We start from the raw sequence: 22,677 nt of genomic DNA on the forward strand, positions 1-22,677 counted from the left end.
CCAACATTATTGAACATTGTAAAGTCATTATCTTGCATACGAGGATGTGTGTATATATATATATATATATATATATATATATATATATATATATATATATATATATATATATATATATATATATATATATATATATATATATATATATATATGGGAAATTACAGTGCTCGATGCTAAACCAGAACGTTATAAATAACAATACAAATTACTCCAAGTACAAGTAATTAAATTATATCTGTTACTTAAGTTTCATACATCTTGCAATCATCAGACAGAAGAATTGAAAGGATTCTTAGCTCGATAGTCTTATATATATTATCAGGGCGTACCATTCTATTTGTAGGTGGTGTTAAAATTTGATAAATAATATTTGTTTTGGTAGCGACATTTTGAAATTAACTCAGAGCGTTTGTTTAACAGCGTGATTTATCAGCGTTGATAATGTGTAGCTTTTTTGATATACAAAAATTACATCGCTTGTTTATGTTAGAGTAAGTTAATGATTTGTCAATGATTGAGCAAGAAATATCAGAGACCTGGCTCTTTTGTCTTAAGGACCAAATGTACTTGGACAACTCCTAGCACTGACGATATCTTTCGTTACGGAACGATTGCATGTGATTAGCGTAGCGCGTCTTGAAGGTTTTATCAGTGAGTCCAATGTAGACCTCCGTGTTGTCCCCCGTTAATACCTGAAGCTTGGCCTTGTCAACCACACCTTTGACATGACAGTTCCCCTTCAAGGGGCATGTAGACTTGTCCCGGCAATTACAATCAGCTGGTCGATCTTGACGCTGGTCTCCTATGATTATTTCTTATTATGTGATTTGATTATACTTATATCCTTCATACAACTGTAACTCACTTTAATTGTGTTTCTATTGAAGATCTTATGAAGCTTAGACCCCTTTGGAAAGTGTTTGTCAACAAGTTGAAGGAATTTCTTGCCGATATTAGTTTCCACGTTCTTGCTGAAAGGGGGGTTGAACCACGTGATGTTACGTTTCCTTTTATTGTTTCTCCTCGCTGATTGGTTGGTCTTGACATATTCAATTTGGTCTGTGTACCCGCTTGACTTTAACGCTGCGTCGTAGTGACCTTTGTGTTTGTCAAAGATGCCTTTATCACTGGATATCATTGAGATGCGTTTGCTTATTGCGTCAGGTATGTGTTTAATTAAAGTTGGTGGGTGATTAGACACATACATTGTTTGGTCGTTTGGTTTACAGTACGGATAGAAGTTGCCGTCATTTAGATTAAATGTCACGCCCAAGAAATTTATTATTTTCTTGTTTGTCTCGATTGTGATCTTCAGCCCCTTTCATGAAATACCTTTGTGATGAAAAAGCAGATCACAAAGGTATTTCATGAAATTGGGCAAAACATTACCGTACACACTAATCCAAACTTCCCTACAAATATCCGAGGCGAAACAAACTTTTTTATTAACACAACAATCGGATAAGAATGTAGGAACACATATTCGAAACGAATCAAACACAAACTCGACACAAACACATTTGGATAGTTAGGTGGGGAGCCTCTTTCACATTTTTTACATTTGATTCGTTGGAGTACCGGTTGGTCATCGCACAAATACTTTATTACTGTTCTGAACATGAAAAACACACTTATATAACGCTTTTGTTCTGATAAATTTATCACTAAAGTTTTGTTCAATAAAGATCAGCATAAAGTGTGTTCAGTGAACTTAGCTACACACACTCTTACAATGTTGTTTCATGTTGCATGAAGCGTTTGGTGTGGTTAGGGGGATTTTGTACGAAACTCATGTTCTCTTTCCCAGTTCTCAGTGTTGCTTTGGCTTTATAAAACATTATCATACAGTATCTTTTTCGTCTCCAGTAAAACCAAGGACTACTTTGCTGACTGCAAATTCAGGTGAATTTGACATCAGGACCCTTATTTACAGCGGACGTTACTATCACGATTGGACCATTGTTGCTGAAACAGAGCATGTCATTGCCCTACATTTCAATGCCTTTCAAATGATTGATTTTATGTCCTGTTTAGCTGTATTTGTAAAGGTAAGAATAAAACCACTGGGCTTAAATCCTATTAATAATATTAAAATATCATTTGACGTAACATTTTTACACTACGGATGAACGTAGCGCAAACTAAGAAAACGCCACACGAATGCCACTTGTTTGAAATTCAAATCAACAACATCCAGCCAAGGCGAATGTATGAGAACTTCTGCTTTTGACATGTTTGTCTTCTTTTCTCAAATGCATGAACACGTAAATTAATCTCTCAAATTAACTTATAAATGTTCACTAACACACTTCATTTTGGTGAAATGGAGTTCATTATTATATGGTGCATTGAAACCCCATTCTATGAAATTATGAAATTAACATAGAAAAGTAAACAAAACCAGATTAAGCATGTAGCGGATGAAAGTATACTTTCTGAAGAAGACTTTGAAACCTGAAGGTCAACAAGGGAAGGGTCATCATGGCAAATGATAACTAGTGTAGGGGGTATCTATCAGAACGAAGATGCTGATATGTTTATCGTGTCTATGTGTTTATTTTTGGCAGACACAGTGATGTCATCTGCACGTAACGATTACATCATTTCTGAATCATTGTTCGATGATATGTCGCAAAGTATCAATGAATCATTTTGTTGAATAATATATCTAGTTCATCGTTATGTTAACATTTGACTTTATATGGATTTTTCTTTGATCATGATGCCCTCATCCATCAGATTTACACTGGTAATGAAGAATTCGGACCTTTCTGTGGAGATGAAAACGTATCAAATCTTCCAACAATCATTTACTCAACAAGTAACGTCATGACAATACGATATGTAGGTGATAGTTATTCAAACGGCGTGCAAGTGCAGGCAAGATACGACATTACAGGTAGATGAACCTTATAGACTTTTATATCTTGTTACTTAAACAGCAATCCTAATCTCATTTCAGCCAATCTAAACCCATTCAATCTTTTTTTCAAGAATACAATGTCAAATTATCACATAGAATTTTGATACATTGTCTTTATCGGATGCCTGTATATACCACTTCCAGCTGTTTGTGACAACGTCATACAGAGAATGCTCATTTTCATTTTTTCGCGAAATATAATCCATTTTATAACATTTTCCCACGCACGTAGATATAAATATTGCACAATACACAAATGATTAATGTGTAGGCTTTTCTTCTAATTTTAAAAACGAGGTTAAAATAAGTTTTATATTAGATGATTACCGAACTCTTTCATACGATAGTGTTACTATTTATTTGTATAACGTCTGTATAAACACAAATGTGAGCAAAGTCGTTGAGTAAATCTTAGAACATTTCAGAGAGTCAAGTCGTAGCAAGTATGAAACGCGGTGATATTCTCCAGAAAAAGTATCAAAACCAAAGTTACAACTATTATAAAAGGGGCATTTAAAAGCAAACACGAAAATAAAGGACAGTTTTTTAAAACGAAAAAAATGTTTTATGCAGTAATAATATATATATTCAGATCCTTCTTCATCACCGAGATGCAAATCTCTACAGGCACCTGTGAACGGTCGGATTATTGGCCGTAATTCTACGTACGATCAGTTTGTTTGGTTCAAGTGTGATGATGGATACTACATGGATGGGTCAATGACTAGACTGTGCACCGAAGACGGGAAATGGACAGGTGTTCAACCGCATTGCTATCGTAAGTAGACGTTGGAAATATAAATACGACTCATATTCATTTTCTTAATTCATGTAAGAAATGGTTCTAACTATAAAATACCTTTACTTTTCACAAAAAAATATATATGTAGTGTGCTTTAGGAGTAAACATTTGACCCTCATAGAGCTCCGACCCCGATATACTCCAAGCAGACTTGCAAAATCCAAAATCATTAGAGACTGGTTACCTTCACCTCAAAAAATGTGTTCGTGCTAAAGTGAATTGCATGAAACCATTTTCCATGGAAAGTTTCAATGCTTGTACAAGAGGCGCACACGTACTTGACTTAAGAAAACAACTAAAGACTGAAGAGAATTATTATACCGTCCTTATTTTATGGAAGGAAAGTTCAAAGCAATGTTCATCAGAGTGTGTGTGTATGTGTGTGTGCGCTAGTAAGTTAGTGAGAGAGTGAGTGAGTGAGTGAGTGAGTGAGTGAGTGAGTGAGTGCGTGAGTTAGCTAGCTAGCACGCCGGCTAGCAAGCTAGCTAGCCAGCCAGCCAGCCAACCATCCAGCCAGCTGGCATCCGGCCGGGTCGCCGGCCGTCTGTTGGTGAAGTAGAAGGTTGGTTGCTAGGTTTAATAGTAAGTAATTGTGTTATTTAGTCAGCTAGCTAGTTAAATGATTGGTTGGTTGGTTTGGTTGGTTGATAGTTAACAAACTATCTAATTCGTTCTTATGTTTGCTCGATCGTCAGTCAGCCAGCCAATCTGTCTGTCAGATACTCCAGCAGAATTGATAAATTAAAATTAAAAATAAAATTTGCTTTGAGTTGCAGACTGGTAAATATCTGCCAAGGAGATATCCGTTCTATAACCGGATGTTTATGTGTTTTCTGTTCCAAGCTCCTTATAGAGTGATGAATACAGGTACCGGTGTTATCCGTCTTCCACCACACATATCCTTCGGTTACGAGATGGAATGGGAAATCGTGGTAGAAATTGGGTACGACTCATCCATCTGGAATTCAACCACTTTGCAGTCGGTAAATTACGTACTGAGAAACCGGACTGTTATAGGAGCTTGGAGGTAAGGACGACAATAATCGAAATATAGTTGTACGTTCACATTACACTCACAAAAAAAGAAATGTCTGATGATTGATTACCAGGTGCATAAGCGTAGACTTCCAGTCTATAAGAAACATTAAGCAATGATAAGAGATTTACCCTCCGTGTTGAACCCACAATGACATGCTTTCATTGTTGTAACTCAAGTGAATTAATACGTCTTAAATTAAATTATCAGAAGTCATCGTATAAATTTCAAATAATACCATTAATAAAGAATTCTGGTCAGTCCAAGTCACAAGCGCCAAACGAGCGCTATATTCGAAAGAAAGGTACCGAAAAACATTTGTTTTCTTGGGTCATAGGCTATAGTCAAAGCCATCTTCCGAAGCCGAGCAATCTAATTTTTAAGTATTCTCTAGGCCAGAAAATATTGGTTTTCCTTTCCATATTAAATCTATTTTGAACATGATACGGCGACGTATTTCTTTGTTTTATGTTTGTTTACTTTTTAAGATCATAAAATCGGCCATTGAACAACTATGCAAAAAACCAGAAATATTTGAGTATGTATCTATTTCTAATATTAGCCAATCTCCTAGCAAGACTGAGGGGACACATTAACATTTTAGGACTGTACAGTACATACATATATGTGTGACCCTTTGAATGTTAACATTTCAAATTGTGATTATACCCAGCAAGGATTTATTGCGAGTATTAGAAACACAACATTTTGGTTTGTGGAGGATTTGATTTCAATCAACACGATTGGAACTAATTTGGAATAATTGGATGGTGAAGTAATGCCGAATGAATCTACAAATGTAATCTCATCTGCTTTTCTTTTTACATTACACTTTTGTTTTTATGAGTAACTTGTAATATTGGAACATTCAGCTACACGGCACCTAACACGTTTGAGAAATTTGAAAAATATGAACATCCAATTATCCCGAATTAAATCCAATCGTGTTAATCATATTTTTACAGTTTTCGACTGAACTTCTGACACCGACGCCTGAGGATATTCTTGTTTCTGATTTTAATCAAGGAGAACGTGTCACTTTTGTGTATTATCATCTCTCTCTCTCTCTCTCTCTCTCTCTCCTCTCTCTCTCTCTCTCTCTCTCTCTCTCTCTCTCTCTCTCTCTCTCTCATACAGCCTAAAAACCGTCAGATCATGCAATCGTTATTACTTTTGCAGCAGGTCAGCTTTTCTTGAATGCTGCAGCGTCATCTGATGTCATCCGTAATCTTGTTTATAATTCATGATAGAATCTAATTGTACATATAGCATGACATGTACATGTCTACGTATGCGTTACTCTAATTAAAGAAAAAATGCATGTGCATTTCGGTTTTTCAAATTTAAGGTCCCATATCAAATTTTGGTTCATCTGTCACATTAAAAGTCATTTATCCTTGCTTGACTTGCCAGATTTCGGAAGGAATGCGTGTTCTCGATGATTTGTGTGGAGAAATAGCATCAATAACTTACCAGCAGCAATTCAGTCCTCTGCCAACGTCATGAAGTTAAAGTACGATTCAGGATGGAGGGCAGCTCAGATAATTTTATCGCAAGGTATTACGTTCAAGGTATGTCTAAAACGAGCATAGTTTCGTCACTAATAAATCTTTCGTGTGAAACTATTAAACTTTTGCCTCGCATTATATTGCCTTATAACGTTTAAGCGCGTTTAAACCTGTGATATCCTTCCATCTCAAAACCACAGGCAAAAGTGAATAAATAGCAAAGGCATTTGATGGTTTGCAACAAGGCAAAAAACTCTGCTCTTTTCAGAACATAAATCAACTTCATTGTTATATCTTCTAGATGTACGATTTGTCATGGAATCAACGACTTGTCGTTTATGCATACAATACGAGTGCGTGTCTAATCAATAAAATATAGAATGTGAGACAAGAAAACGGTACTACTTCAATAACGTATCAAGAGCCATAAATCTTAGCGATATTACAAAGACAAGTTAACCCCATTAAAAGCAGTAAACATAATGTGCAAAGTAAGCTAGTATTTTTTGTCATACAGTACAATGATTTATTTACATATTATGTTTATGTATACATTGACCAATACATTGGTTTGCGTTGGCAATACGGGAACAAGACATAGAGTGTTTCCAACACTGTCGGGCGTAATTATTATCTACGCGGTAAAATAAGTCAATAACAAAGAAATTAACTCAGACAAAAGTATAAATATTGTCGATTAGAAATTCACGATTAGTCACGACACCACCACACATCCAGCTTGCTGTTCAGAACACATCATTTGCAAGCCTCGTTTGTGCTGATCTGGTGTTGTTGGTTGACTTCGCCTGACCTCCTTCTCTGTACAATGTTCTTTTTTAGAAAATTTTTTTTGTGATCGACTAATATTACCGCCTAAATGATAATTACTCCTGACAGTGTTGGCAACTTCTCAATTTAGAGATTATGACGAGTTCCAGTATTGCCAACGGTTCAACGCAACCAGTGTAAATTTGTATCAAAATAGCGTTTTATCGATCTGTATCTGATTCAAATATATACGTTATAACGTTATAAAGTGATCTTAAAAAGGGCGATACATGTATACATGTGCACTGTTGTTTGATACTCTCTACAAATTAAGCCTTCGTTCATTATTGGCAATGTTTAGTTATGGAAACTATTTTACCGCCAATTACATCGTGCGTCACTTGTAAGAATTGTCAATAGATATGTGAGCCCTACCTTATATGAACCTTACAGACCCATCTGGTCAATGCTTTCTTAAGTACTACGGAACGGGTTACCATTTTATTCGAAGACGGAATAATCAAACCACAAATACTAAAACATGAACGTGAATATACCATGAAAACATTACATAAGCCGATTAGTCTTTTGTATGAAAACTGAAAACGTTTGTAATCTTTATATCCAACGGAAGTATAGATAGATACGAAATATCTTCACTCTGGATATTTTCCTCATTTTTTCAGCTACGGCACTGCAAATATTGTCTACATTTTGTTGACAAATGAAATAGCTGTCACACAAATAAGCATTGTGTTGAAACCTTTACTCCAGCCATTTCACTACGCTTTATGGAAGGAACATGAACCTTACTGAAATACTGATAAAAATATTGTTAGACATACCGAACACCTTATAGCTTGTGGTAAAACACTGTAACCTTATTTGGCTTTACTCAAATTTGCCACTGACCTTATGTTGATAATATTTTTGTTTTTTCTTCACTCGACATCAATATGAAGATAGTGGCATAACTCCAACGATATGAATCTACGGTCTTTGAATTTTGCAAAATCGGAAAAATGTAATAGATGAGATCAAATGTTTACCACAACAGTTACTCAAACAGTATAAGCTTACAAGGCTGTTTTTGGTTGAAACCACGTAATTCCTATCGCAGCACACATCTATGAGATGATTTATTAATCTGTAACTGTCTTAGTCTCAAGATGATCAAGTGTTTTAGAAACAGATATCGCAAGATATAACACCATTTTCCACGAGTGTGATCTTTGCGTTACGTTACATAAAATGAATGAAGGTGATTATCAAAACGAGACTACATGCTCGCAAGAGATAGTCTACATTATCACATGCACAAGCCAAATCTGTCGTATCTGAACAAAAAATACCGTACCGGGATTTATACTCTGGTCGTATTTCATCACGACAACCTCGTCTATTTCATCAATTTTGCTGCGTCGGACCTTTTACGACGATCTTTGAGGTGCTCATCAATGTAAATAAATAACATGACGGCCGGTATTTATTCCACAATTAAAATGTCTGTGATGTGACAATGTTGTAACAATTAGTAATAATGATTAAAGTCACACAAAATATATCCACTTGGCAAATTTTGAATCCCTGCGCTTTGTTTTTGGGTTCGTATTCGTATAGACCCCACCGCAGTCTGAAAATTTGACGTAGAGGGTACTTTCATGTGGTAGACTTGGCTTCCATTCCAATGTGGGGCTAAATATGGTGTCCAATGCCTCCAAAGCCATTCAATGACATGAATATTTCCGTACACTATAACAATAATAATCCGAAGAATGAAAACACAAGTCTTGTGTAACGCCTCTAGTGGAAATTAAATGGATTATTTGTAGAAACAATGAACACGAAGCTGGTTTCATCACTGTCGATTCCGAAAGTAATTAGGGTCGGTCGCGACGTTACAGTGTTTGCGCCGTTGAGATTCAATCGAATTTTGTCCTCGAAAAGTAACGTAACTTCTTCTGAGGTAAATTTCTAGGCCCATTCTATCTCTGAAATCGTGTATAACTTTGCGGAAGGTACGTGTAGACCGAAAGATCATTGGCTTTCTACGTCAGCTGCTGCGTACACGAAAGTGAGCGCGTATTTCCTCGCACAAGCGACGGACAACTAGAAATGATTGACAAGTCGCCAACGGCGTATTGATATGATTTCTAAAGTAGTTTAAAATTTTAAACGCGGAATCGTTATGGAAAACTTCTCGTATTCTGCAAATTATAACGAATACTTGGCTTGTGCATGTGATAGATGTATTATTCGCCTGATATTTTTTACATTAAGCTTGGAAAATAGTCGCGAAGTAATAACCGTGGCACCAATTGTCTCCTCCTGGTGACACGGTCATTATGTCACTCGCATTTTCTTTCGCTTAACGAAGAAAACTATCGGGGAATAATTTCTAATTTTCGTACTTGATAAAATACAATGTTTTATTGCACGTCATCAAACAATGAAGTGTGTCCCCGCAAAACCAAAACAAATTAATAGGATGAAAAGATCAAGTTAAGGATGAGAGTTGTACATAAAATGATTAAGATGTAAGTATTGCTAGCAGCATCAGCGTTAAAACTCAATCGAGTACCACCAAACTGTTTGGTGTATAACGTCAAATGACATTTTACTGCGCTTTAGTTATTTAATTCTAAGATTCAATCTCATTATAAATCAATTTTTTGTTAGTGATGTCATTCTCAGTTGCGATAGGTAGAGCTTCAAAACCTCTGTAGCAATTACGGTCAGTTCAGTATTCGAAAAAGATCAAACAACGTTTATCTTAGAGCTGTGTTTCACGGAAGCGACAAATCTTCAACAATCATCGGGCATTAAATAACTTAGGATAAAACGTAATAAGTTAATTTGATGACCACACACTGGTGTGCGAACTTAATACATAGGAACAAAATATTAAACAAACTGTCACTATCTTTATTGATCAATGTTGTGACATCGAAGGAACAAGCCTTTATCGCTATGTAATTTTCAAGTTCATATAATTGTATTAATTGTTCTAATGCACTTCACCAGAATATCTATTGCTACGAGAACGGCGAGAAATAATTTAAGGCAACACATGTTAGTTACCACAAGAACGCAGCAATTGAGCAGTACAAGGACTATAGTATTTATTTCTCGACTTGATAGTTTATGAAATTTACCTTTCATGATTATGCTAGCAACAAAAAACGAAAAGCATTCATTTCGAGATACACTTCAAGTTGAACTATAGACAATATTTTTTTCCAATTTAATCAGCCTCATGAGAAACAGAGCCAACTCACTGTGAGAAGTTAGTATCGTACTTGCATTTAAGTTACTATCTGTAAAATACTACTCTCTATTTAGCGAGGAAAAAAAACTTTGTTTACTGTAACATTAACCCTAGCCTCATTAGTTTATGCAGACGTGTTCAACATTTGGTATTTCAACATCTAGATCTTCAAATTCCATCAACTATTTTATTGTTATCTCATGTACAGGTGTTGACTGCGGTCGACCAGAAGAAATCGATAATGGTAACTTTACAAATGATAACTTCACATACCCAAATACAATACTTTATTCCTGCAACGCCTTCTACAAGCTGCTCGGACAAAATGTGCGCATGTGCCAGGCTAATGCCACCTGGTCCGGAACAAAACCACTTTGTGAACCAGGTGAGTAAAGCAGGATTCAGAATATGGCTCTTATATATACGTGTGAGGTACGTTTGTCACAGGTATCATGATCTTGAAAAAAAAAATGAAAACAAATAACATTAATATCGTTTATGGTAGCTCATATACGATCTTTTAATTCACGTGTCTCTTTTCCAAAAATCTGAAAGTAGCCAATAAATACTTAAACTCTAATTTAAAAATAATGTGTCCCTACCACATTACTTTAGATTGAACATTGTTAGTTCGTTTGCATGGTTCAAACTAAGGAGAAGCGACTAGCGTTTTCCGAGTGCAAGTTATTTCATAACGTTTGATACTCTCTTGAAATATTGCATTCAGCCTTAGCTTTGCGACAGAAAATGCTGTGTTCTTTTGGTCGAGAAATTCAAAGTCAGGCGAAAACATATATTTGTTTCTGGTCATCACCCGCACTACTTAAGAATCTGCGTGTCTTGTTTCTTCGTCTCTTTGTCCATTGGTAGTGCTGCTTTTGTGCGCTTTAGAAGGTGGGTGTATTGAATAGAATCCTAATCATGGTGTTCCCATAAAAGCAGACAGCACATTAGCTAAATTATCCACAATACCGCATTAATAAGATAAATAGACGTAATACTATGTTGAACTACCTTCCTTCACACCCCTACAATATTTCAAAAAAAATCTTTCGATTCCTTTTGCCTGAAAGCGAACCCACCTTGGGGGCTGGCAAAGAGATTTGCTTGTTAGTCGATTTACAACAAATCTTGAAAAGAAAGTTTTATAACATTTGACAACTTTTTTTCAGTCTGTGGTACACCTATCGTAACACCAAGATCGATATCTCCTTATCGCATATTCGGTGGACGTAGCGTCGTACGAGGTTCGTGGCCATGGATGGCTTTCCTGTCAATTCACTCTGTAGGCCTAGGCAATCGAAATGCAATCTGCGGTGGAACTCTACTGAACAAGGAATGGGTTGTAACAGCAGCACACTGTGTCGTCAATCTTGAGATAAATTCCAGGACTTTTGGACACACTCTATCTCTTGCGTCATTTAATGTGACACTGGGTCTTCACAGACGTTCACGTCAGCGTGATTATGTACAATACGTAAGACAACTTTGATGTTATAATGTTACCATTTTTCTGCAATTTGTACGACTGCACGACTTACTGTTATGTATAATATAACAAAGTTCCTGTGTTAAAATCATATTATAAAAAAAAAACGGAAATATTCTTTGTCAAACAGTCGCATCTTCAGTAAAGATGATTCCTTCCGTCGTGCATTTGAAATTTCTTATCTTGCTTTCAAACATCTGCTCTTAATTCATTACACTCAAGTTATGAGAATGTCAGCCGTACTGTATGAAATGCCCACTATAATATTACTCATTTACAGTGGATAAGGTTACCTAAGTAGCATATCCTATTGACGTCTTCATAATTTATTTTTTCTGGATAATTCATTCCACTTGTCTCCAACAGAGGAATGTAGTGGAGATCATCATTTCCCCACTTAACGATCTCAAGACATTTGACGCAGATATAGCACTCTTGAAGTTGGATATACCTGTAGCATTCACTAAATACATACGACCAGTCTGTCTACCACTGAACGATACAGACAATGGTATAGCAGACCAAGGAGATTCGGCAGTGGTTGTAGGATGGGGGAGGACTTCAATGGAAGGCCGTCGGATGTGTTAAGAGAGACTTACGTACCGATAGTGAGTCAGCAAACATGTGTTAAAGCTTATAATCGTTCTTACGTGGTAACCGATAACATGTTTTGCGCCGGGTATCAAACAGGTAAAGTATGTTTAAGATGCATATTATCTCGGATAATATGCATATTATCTTTCTTTTCTAAAGGATCCTGACGTCATCTATTAATTTGTTTTACCCTCTGCCATTGTTGATTTAAAACTGTTTATGAACCCCGAGGAATTAGGGGTTTACATCGCCGCATGATGTCGTTGTTTGGCAGGGATCAGAGTTCGAAGAATTAGTAAGTTTAATAATGTACGATCAACCTATGTGCAAAGCAAAAAGTGATTGAAAAGCTTTCTTCGTCGAATAAAATACTTAAGAATTGAGAAATATCTGAAGCTGACCTTTCGTTATGTCGTCTTCAGCACGTCTCAGTGGTCCTGTTTCAGTCTTTCTGTTTCATAAGATCCGAGACATAGGTGTTTGTGGTTCTGTAAGGTCCACTTACGGACACTAATTGGCTGGACATTTTCTCTTAGGGTTCATTACTATGTAATGTCCACCTAAAGGTCGCGTTGAAGCTGCACGTTGCCGATACAGTTATTTTCAAAGGAATATTTCTCATCTAAGATGACAAGGACACCCCCCCCCCATACTATATATTTTCAAAAAGCAGAGAATCTAAAGTTTAGTATGGTAGCAATAGTTTTCTCGAAGGATGATGGGGGTTTATATTTAGGTTAAAAAAACTCAAATTTGGTATTATTGATAAACTTAATTTAAGTCATAAACTTAATACTATTTTCTTAAATGTAAACTTTAACTTGAAACAAGAGTATGTGTAGAGAAAGAACGACTATTTTACTTTGCATTAGCTATCATTATTTTAAAATGGCATGGGTTGAAAGCCTGACACTAAAAAAGTGATTTAAAAAATAATTAGCAAATTAAAATGCCTGTTACTCAAAATGTAAGAGCCTTATTGCCATACAATATTGTCCTTTTGTTGTGTGCCATTTAAAGACCGTATTGTGAGAAATTCAAAATATTTGACCTAGCCAGAGAGGACTTAGCTTTTTTTTAAATCTTGACATTGGGAGAACAGAGAAACCAAGAAATCGGATGATTTACAATTTTGTGTTCCCGACATAAAAAGCAGCGAACGTAAAAAAACTCGCCGGTCGCCTGACATCCAGTAACGGGTCCAAGGCTAAAAACGAGTCAACAGTAAAGCGCCAAGCGTGGTACATCGTGAATATGCCAAATGTCTCTCTGGTTTCACACCAATATCAGGGCGTTTGTATTTGCAATCGCGAGCTGGTAAAGTATAATACAAGGTATGCTATTGGCTTAGATCGAATAGCTGGGAAATTAAAAACGATCTGTCATATTGCATTAGAAATGTTACATAATATTTAAACAGATTTCTTCACCATGTTTAAACTTTGGAAATGTCGGTAGCGCTGACCCAAATTCTTGCTTCCCAAAAAAGGTCTATCGAAGCCCTGACTCGCGTTAATCGTCTAGATTACTTAAAATAGTTCCCCTCATGATGAACACCCAATGCTCCCACACTTGGTTGCTGCCATTTTCAGTCACTTAGATCAGAATAAGTTGAGTGAACAATAAACACATGATCGTCGGTTTATTGAAGTCGCCTTTCGTCGAATGTAGTACAAATCACACAAATTCTACCGAGAGTTGTTCTACTACTACAGCGCCCGACCAGTTCTGTCTGTTTCGGTTACCATTAAGTGGTTTTGGGGGTTGGGGTTTTTTTTCTGGGGGGGGGGAACACGTGATCAATATTAGCCAATGAGTGTCTTGCCTGGTTTTATTGTGCAGACTTCAATATATTCCTGTCTTAGGCCAGTAACATACGTCTTTGTCTGTAGGGATTGCCATGACAATATGTTCACAAACTTTACTGATAAATATTGAGATGTTATGACTGGTCACAGCAAATGTGCACTCTTTAGAATATTTAAGCTAAGAACAAATTTATATCACTTAAGGTTGATTCGGTACGAGTGTACAGACTTAATAAATATGCACAATCTGAACAAGTGAATGTACTGAGGTGACCTCAGCTTTCTGTACTTGTCTTTGTCCGTTGTGATCGAAGGAGCTACCTGTTGCATACATAAGGAATGATTGATTGCTACAATGTTTTCCAGCAAACAAATAAAACACTCTATTAAAAGGCAGCGCAAACACTACAGATTAAGGTTGACACAAAGTCTCATGGCAACCAATCACCGTACCTTGAGGTGAATATTATATACTAATGAGACCTGAGAGAAAGTGTCAAACCACTCATCGTACTGTAAGTGGAGTAGGACCACAAGCACCGATCACTGTAACCGGCACATATTTTTAGGAAATCGTAGATCATTTTGAAACAGGACTAATATGACCTACGATTTATGTCTGGAACGAATCACTTCGACCCGTACGTATGTCTCGGAATTTTATGAAAGAGGACGAATAAACCCACCTGAGCGTAAATATGTCTTACGTCTTGAGAGGATATGCATATGACATCACATCTCATCATATCTTATTATACACAATAAGATATGATGTATGAAATTATAAACACTACGCTCATAATAAAAATAGCGAGCAATGCACGCAAATACTTATCAGTTTTACGTTGTGGACGCTGAAATTCGGACGAGATTTAGCTTTTCATGATTTAAATATTGTTGAAAATTGTTTGAAACTTGTTTTTAACTAACAGTGGCAGTATCGCTTAACTTTTACCTATATCTAAAGGTGACGATACTGCAAGGCAAAGTGTGTTTGCGGAATCACATCAACCATTTATCATGATATGTACATTGATACAACTAGCGTAAGTAACTGGCATTAGTATTGTTGATGTAACAAAATGACCACAATTTCTCTGCTGCGCCTCGATTTACGGACATCGAAACGGAAAGGACTATGAATTACAGACACAATAACCAAACATATAGTGTTGCTCGTTTTTCCTTCCCTTCCCTTACAGTTTTCGCTGTAAAGTAACACATCGTCTCCATAATGGTTGTTACTGCGCGAGTCAAGTAAATGTTGACGCCTAGTATTAACAATGCCCGCCCCTTCTTTTGTTTTAATTTTGGCCATGGATGTTTGATTATTTCAGTCGCGTATTATAACAACATTTTAAGCTTCCTTAGACACGAGACGAGTTTCATTCTTTACATGACATAGAGGATTTGATATTCAGTGATAAACGTATAAAAATATATTATAACGTCCTTTAGACTAATTTTTCTAAGCTTCTTACGTATAATTTCGTTACATAACATTTATCCTGTATGTAATCAAGCAATTTCTTTCGGAGCACATAAAATATTCAGTTTCAAATTTCAGATGATTCGGCTTTCGTAACTCTTGTCTTCTCTGTCATGATCACCTTTTCTTTACACACATATTGCTACGTTTGGACACCGTTACCAGACGGTTTGTCTAAAATGAAAAGGAGTAAAAGTCAAACCTTTTTGTTTAACAAAGGTGTGTGACTATTTTGAAGATTAAGGTATTTTAATCAATTTTAATTATACAATATCGGAGTCTTTAATTGTCGAAAACATTATCCATTATTTCCAGGACGCTTTGATTCCTGCGATGGTGACAGCGGCGGCCCACTGATGCTTCAGGATGAACGAAGTCAAAGATATTACCTGTACGGAATCGTCTCTTGGGGGCGTCCTGGGCAGTGTGCAGTTCGTGATTCTTATGGCGTGTACGTTAATGTCAGTAACTTCACGCCATGGATTCAGGAAATCACGAATATACAGCCATGAGATGAAAGAGCCATGATCGAAAAGCCCTGATCACTTCAAGATTTCATTTTAGAAATCGTTTTAGTATCGTATTTTAGAATATTATTTAGAATATTGTTTTACAGATGTATCTTTATCTTGCACTAAAAATGTATTTGTGATAACACTTCGAGATGGTGTTCAAGGTCGCGGAAACTTTTAGACGCAATACAATAATCTCCTCTGTAAGAAAGTGAATCACACGTCAGTCAACTGGTTGTGTTTATTGATTTACAAGCTCAAGTAGTTTAGTGATTCTTTCATTCACTGCAGTAGAATGTATCCATATATCGTTTCAGTCATGGTAGTAATAATACAGAGTTTGAAACTACAACAGACGTTATTTTACTCTTTAAATTTGTCTCTCCTCGGTTTTACTATAACATGTGACAAGATCAAGTAGTTTAGTGATTATTTCATTCATTGCAGTAGAATGTATCCATATATCGTTTCAGTTATCGTTACCGTAAATAACAAGAGTTTAAAACTACAACAGACGTTATTTCACTCTTTTTGTCTCGCCTCGGTTTTGCCTTAATATGTTTTAAACAATTCAATTCATTGTAGTGCATTTGTATTTTTTTCAATTGGTTGGAGACATTTATTTGGATGGCATAAAGTAGCATTTCTAGCCGGCTTACTTCATAAAGTAAATAACTGTTACGTAGTTGAGCATTTCTCTCACCTTTGACCCTCTTAGTTTCTTTCAATCCATCTGTGACAAATTCTGGCAATACCCCTGACAAGACGGCCACTACATGGCCACTACAATGGATATCTGCGCTATATAAGAATCCATTAATTCAGGTGACAGTAATACCACCTACTGTCCATCAAGCCTGTCCAACAGGAAATATTTGATAATCATTCATCGGTTTTGAATGCATTTGGCATCAAGCTATCAAATGATGACAATGTTCTACCTCGACTATATTGGACTCCCAAAATCCATAAGAATCCATATAAGCAACGTTTTATAGCAGGTTGCAGCAGATGTACAACCAAACGCTTGTCACAACTCTTGACCACAATTTTGTCAACCATCAAATCTGGTCTGGTACGATATTGTGACAAGGTTTATGAAACGAGTGGGATTAATCAGATGTGGATATTGAAAAATTCTAAAGAATTATTACATACTCTAGATACCAACAAAAGCAAGTATGGTTCAATCCGCACATTTGATTTTTCTACACTTTACACCACCATCCCACACAACAAGCTTAAAACTAGGTTGTCATCATTGGTTAAGCAGGCCTTCTTTTACAAGAATGGCAGTCGTAGGTATGATTACATTGTCATCAAACACAATTCAGGTTATTTTAGTAACAACAGTGATGCCAAATGCAAATACACTGATACGGAAGTAATTAAGATGCTACACTTCCTAATTGACAACATATATGTCTCATTTGCCGGTATGACATTCAGGCAAACTATAGGCATTCCTATGGGTACAAACTGTGCACCACTTCTTGCTGATTTATTTTTGTATTCATATGAAGCTGAGTTCATGCAGACTCTTCATAGTTCAGGATCTAAAGAGTTGCAAAGTCCTTTAATAATACCTATAGATATATTGATGATCTCATCAGTTTGAACAATCCTGGAATTTCTAATTACCTCCATCACATATATCCAGATGAATTAGAAATTAAAGAAACAACGGAGAGCATGAACTCAGCATCGTATCTTGATCTATTTATTGAAATTAGACACAATGCAATACACACCAAGTTGTATGATAAAGGGATGATTTTAATTTTGAAATCATTAACTTTCCCTACTTGACCAGTAATATTCCGTCGAGTCCAGCTTATGGTGTGTACATTTCACAACTACTGAGATACTGTAGAGCTTGTGATTCATATGGAGATTTTCAAGAGAGACAGAGCTTATTAGTCTTAAAGCTGGTGAGACAAGGATTTTCACAAAGTAGGTTGGTTAGATCTTTTAAGAAGTTCTATGGTAGATATGGAGATCTTATATCTAAATATGGCAAATCTGTCACTCAGATGATGAAAGACAGTATTCCCGACTTTGACTCAGAACAGTAATTTAGCAGATAGCTGAATTACCGTACAATAACTTTGTCACACTAGTTCAATCTTGACGGGTGTAGCATGCTAGCAGGGTACGCTTACCCATTCCGGACACCTGGTACCACCACTTATATAGTGGTTCAAGATTGTACTACCGATTTTGTCAGTGATCTTATGTTTCTTTGTGTGTTTGTTTTTACTGTTTATTGGACCTGGTAATTTATTTGCCTTGAATGATAATGATTGCTGGAATCGATTTGATGTCATATTATTAAGAACCCATTATTATTATTACATGATTAATTTGTGGAACATTATGCGATATTACGGTCAATGTTTCAAAGAATGTTTTTGTTCAAATTTAATTATAAATTTAATTATATACATCGCTAAACCGGCGGACATTTAATGGCCTATTGTTTAGACCATTCGTGAAATGACGTGGGTTGCCCGATAACTTTCTGAAGATAATATTAAAGCTGCACATTAATTAACATCTGGGTCAATCTGAAAAATCATTCATTAATGAAGGATATCTTACATTAGAGTTGAATTTACCATTACTATGCATCACGGATCAATTATTTAGAGATGAAATTATTTTATGTATGTATGAAAGTTACCATTGTTAGTTTCTTAAGGAATTGTATCCATACTTTTATCAATAAAACCATTCAGGATGAATGAGTAATGCTATCCGTTCGCCCGAACTCATCTGTTATATATAACAATATACAACCTCACCCAGCTGCACTTCTGTTTTAACATTGTAGGTATTTTAATTGTGCAACGACTTTTGATCAGGCCCAAAAAAGAAAGAAATGTTTCTGGTCAGCGCGCGCGTCACTTGAACAACAGCACGTCACCCTTTTTTTCCTGGTTTGTGGCCGGCGGCTGTGGCAAACTAAGCTTACCTACCGATTACTATAACCACCGTCCCTCCACGGACGGTGCTATAACACCTAACCAAAACGGCTGAAGAGAAAGAGAAAATTATTTGGGCACATGATCAGTGACTGCATGAACAGTTTAAATGTTACTATATTGATAAAACTATAAAACTCAGTGTTCTCCCCAGGCCATAACGGTCCCGCTACGCTTTGATTCTCCCCGCTACGCTTTATGTAAAATATTCCCGCCATCCTTTAGTTCACAGGCTCTGCGTAGCTACCAGCTGTTGCATGCATTTCCTTATACACACTTAACGTAGCGCTCACTGCAACTTTAAACCTGGTGAAAGAGTGGAAGGTGTGAAGTATGGTATGCATCAGATAAGTTGTCCGGAAGTGTTGAGGGGAACGTTAAAACAATAGAAGAATCGGCTGGGTTGTTCACAAATTTTCATTCCAGAACGACTATTACGACCAACAAAGACCTTTAATACTCACACGGTCCCTCGGACCGTGATACTCAGTATACATCGCGGACAAGTGTTCACAGGGGTAGGCGGTGTAGCACTTATTAAGCGGGGCCTTTGATCACATTCCCATGCTTTGATCAACGAAATGGACCGCAAAAGAAACAAGAGTTGACTGGTGAGGTTGATTATGATTTTACAACGATGAGTTTTGTCCGAGTACGATCACGATCGCGATCGAGTTCACATTGCATAAATTTCAATATGGCGGCGGCCATGTTGGCCGACGTGTTTATAACGTGTTGACATCGATCCTGGCGTCGCGTGTGGTTCCACTCTGACACGTTCTCTGAAAGATTTTACACCTGATTTTCGAGTGATTCTAGTCGTACTTAGTTCATGTCTTGTGATCATCTTGGTGGTATTTTTAAAATCAAGAATCGAACGACGATGTTCAGTGGCAGTAGTAGTTATGCAGGGGGGGGGGGAGAGGGGCGCTTGTTGAAATCTATCCCCGTGATGAAAAATTATTCGCTGTGTTTGTCGTTCAAAAATGATATAAAACTCAATTACATTTGATTTGTGTAAAGCTTAAACTTGTGAATTTTCCTCTTTGTTGGCAAGTTTTGACAATTTTATTAGCAATATATGTATTAATGAAACTCCAATCAGATGAACCATTTCGTGCTCTCAAAGTTTCAATCTGAATCTTCTGTTTTAATTGCAATTGTAATTACAATACTGTGATGATTTATTTAAGTGTAATAAAGAGTTTCCATGATGTTCAAACTGCATACTTGTGTGTTACCATTGCATTTTGTTGTGAGTGTACATGTATGTGTGGGTACATGTGCAAGCTTACATCCATATGCAAATATAAATTAATGATATGCAAATGATTATGCAAATTAGCCGCTACACTATGGCGCTTTAACTGACCCTCCTCCCCTTGAGGAGGAGGAAAAAAAATCCGCGTCTCCGCACCATTTTTTAAAGAAAGGCCTGACCAGAAACATTTCTCTTTTTTGGCCTGACGTGACGGATTGGTTTAATAATTTGTATTCATCAATATTGGTCACGCAGAAGATAATGGGTGAAAGGTTGACATAATATATAAGCCATGAAAAGTAGCAATGTCAGATAATGTCACTACAATAGAGGCAACTTCAAATGTCTCAAATACAAAATCCCAAGATGTACTCACCACGTCAAAAAGAACTACTAAGCAGGTGATATTCCACACGAACCTTGTGCAGAGATATTTGGTCTTGAGATGGTTGAAAAGACTGTGTGGAAACATTCTAATGCATTCAAGTTTTGGACTTTGTGAAACATTTCAGCGTACCGATTTAAAAGTGATAGGTACACTGTATATAATTTTAGACAAAAAATTGTGAGTTCCAAGCTGCAGAATCGGTAATGGAAGGTTTGAAATGATGAAAACATTCAGACAGCGAAACAGTCTGCAAAATGATTCAATGTTGCCTTTTGTCTTCTGAAAAGTATGTTATTTATAAAACACCAGTCATCCACAATGGTAGTTAGAATAGTTGTAAAATATCACGGTGGCAGATGTACTCATGTAACATGTTCCAGTATCAAACGAAACGTTGTAAATTGACAAACGTCCAGCGTCTTGCACATGTTATTTGTTGATATTCAAAACCAGTGTCAATTTTGGGTATTTGACCTCAAACACGATTGGAACTAATTTGGGATAATTGGATGGTGAAGTAATGTTGATTTAATTTGCAAAATGTAATCTCATCTGCTTATCTTTGTAAGTTATAAATTTATTTTTATAAGTGATTTGTAACGTTGCAACACTCAGCTGTAGAGCACCTAACACTTTTGAGAAATTTGAAACATATAAAGATCTAATTACCCTAAATTAGTTCCAATCGGTTCTCAGCGAAATACACTGCATTCAATCGTCAATTCCATTTCATTCAACATGTTTGAGACCAGGACACACACACACACTCTCTCTCACTCTCTCCTCTCTCTCCTCTCTCTCTCTCTTCTCTCTCTCTCTCTCTCTCTCTCTCTCTCTCTCTCTCTCTCTCTCTTTCTCAGAGGTTGCACCGGGTAAAAACCGATTCCTTCACTTGGTCGATAAGTTTACAAATAAGAGGGTGATGACAGCAACATTTGTTAACTTTTTCGTTTTTAGAACTAAACCTAACATGTGACATCAGGTCTTCATTTGTTTGGTTTTGGGGCTTTTGCTTCTACAGTCACTCGGTCCTCTTACTTTTACACGAGACCGGACTTCACATCTTCTCCATGAACTGGCTGTCACACTATTACGAATACAAAAGTATAAATTTATCATGAATGTAGACTGGTGGCAATGAAAACGGGACGGGTTCGCAAGTTTTTCGCGAATATTAAGCGTATAACAGATTTTCGCGTTAATGTTGAGGCTCATGAGCTAAATGCGTTTGACATCGCGTCGTTCACCCTTCAGTCTAGCTGACATTTCTGAATGAAGAGCATTCTGTAAACAAAACCAGGCCATCATGCCGATCTCACAATTCGATAGCTCAAACTCAAGTGCAATTTGCAACGAAATCAATGAGTGCATTGTCCGTATTGTCACTGTGACATACCTAGGTAACAATCTACCAACATGGTTCATATCCTAGTTAATTTTTCTCCCGAAAATGAGAGTTAAAGGGGAAGTTCACCAAGGATGATTTTTACATATGTGCTAGCTTTGTGGTCCCTTACCCCAGAAAAGCTATTTTTTCTATTTATAACTCGCGCGATTTTTTACAAAAACCGATAAAAATAGTACAGGAAGTTGCATTTTGGGGCTTCATCAACTCCATGTAATTTGAATCATGGGGAAAAGCTCCAGGCTTGAAGCTTGCATCACGTGATATGGAATGGATCATCTTCCGATGGGTATGGCATTGTCCACTCACCCATGCTCAAACCAGGCTGTGCGTATTTACATAACTATTGTTTATACTGAGTATCCTTGCCTGCCTGGTTTGAGCATTTTTTTCTTTCTTTCTATCTGTGTATTGCAGGAAAATATAAACATTGATTTCTGAG

At 36.6% G+C, this 22,677-nt stretch overlaps 1 protein-coding gene across 2 annotated transcripts in view; it reads left to right on the forward strand.

Annotated features, from left to right (window-relative positions):
• Nucleotides 1-18,964, forward strand: part of LOC139136179 (mannan-binding lectin serine protease 1-like) — a 75,313-nt gene extending 56,349 nt beyond the window's left edge. Inside the window, exons 5-12 of one of the 2 annotated variants that reach the window (XM_070703929.1) lie at nucleotides 1,867-2,048; nucleotides 2,740-2,899; nucleotides 3,516-4,752; nucleotides 6,175-6,332; nucleotides 10,514-10,690; nucleotides 11,478-11,782; nucleotides 12,161-12,484; nucleotides 16,001-16,722. In XM_070703929.1, coding sequence (XP_070560030.1) covers nucleotides 6,287-6,332; nucleotides 10,514-10,690; nucleotides 11,478-11,782; nucleotides 12,161-12,382 — 750 coding nt within the window. In that variant the 5' untranslated portion in view covers nucleotides 1,867-2,048; nucleotides 2,740-2,899; nucleotides 3,516-4,752; nucleotides 6,175-6,286 and the 3' untranslated portion in view covers nucleotides 12,383-12,484; nucleotides 16,001-16,722. Of the gene's footprint in view, nucleotides 1-1,866; nucleotides 2,049-2,739; nucleotides 2,900-3,515; nucleotides 4,753-6,174; nucleotides 6,333-10,513; nucleotides 10,691-11,477; nucleotides 11,783-12,160; nucleotides 12,485-16,000; nucleotides 17,023-18,533 lie in introns of those variants that run through there. The other variant, XM_070703928.1, reaches the window with a different exon arrangement.
• Nucleotides 18,965-22,677: the final 3,713 nt, after the last annotated feature.

Source organism: Ptychodera flava, chromosome 7, assembly GCF_041260155.1.
Source record: "Ptychodera flava strain L36383 chromosome 7, AS_Pfla_20210202, whole genome shotgun sequence".
In the NCBI taxonomy this organism is placed as follows: Eukaryota; Metazoa; Hemichordata; class Enteropneusta; family Ptychoderidae; genus Ptychodera; species Ptychodera flava.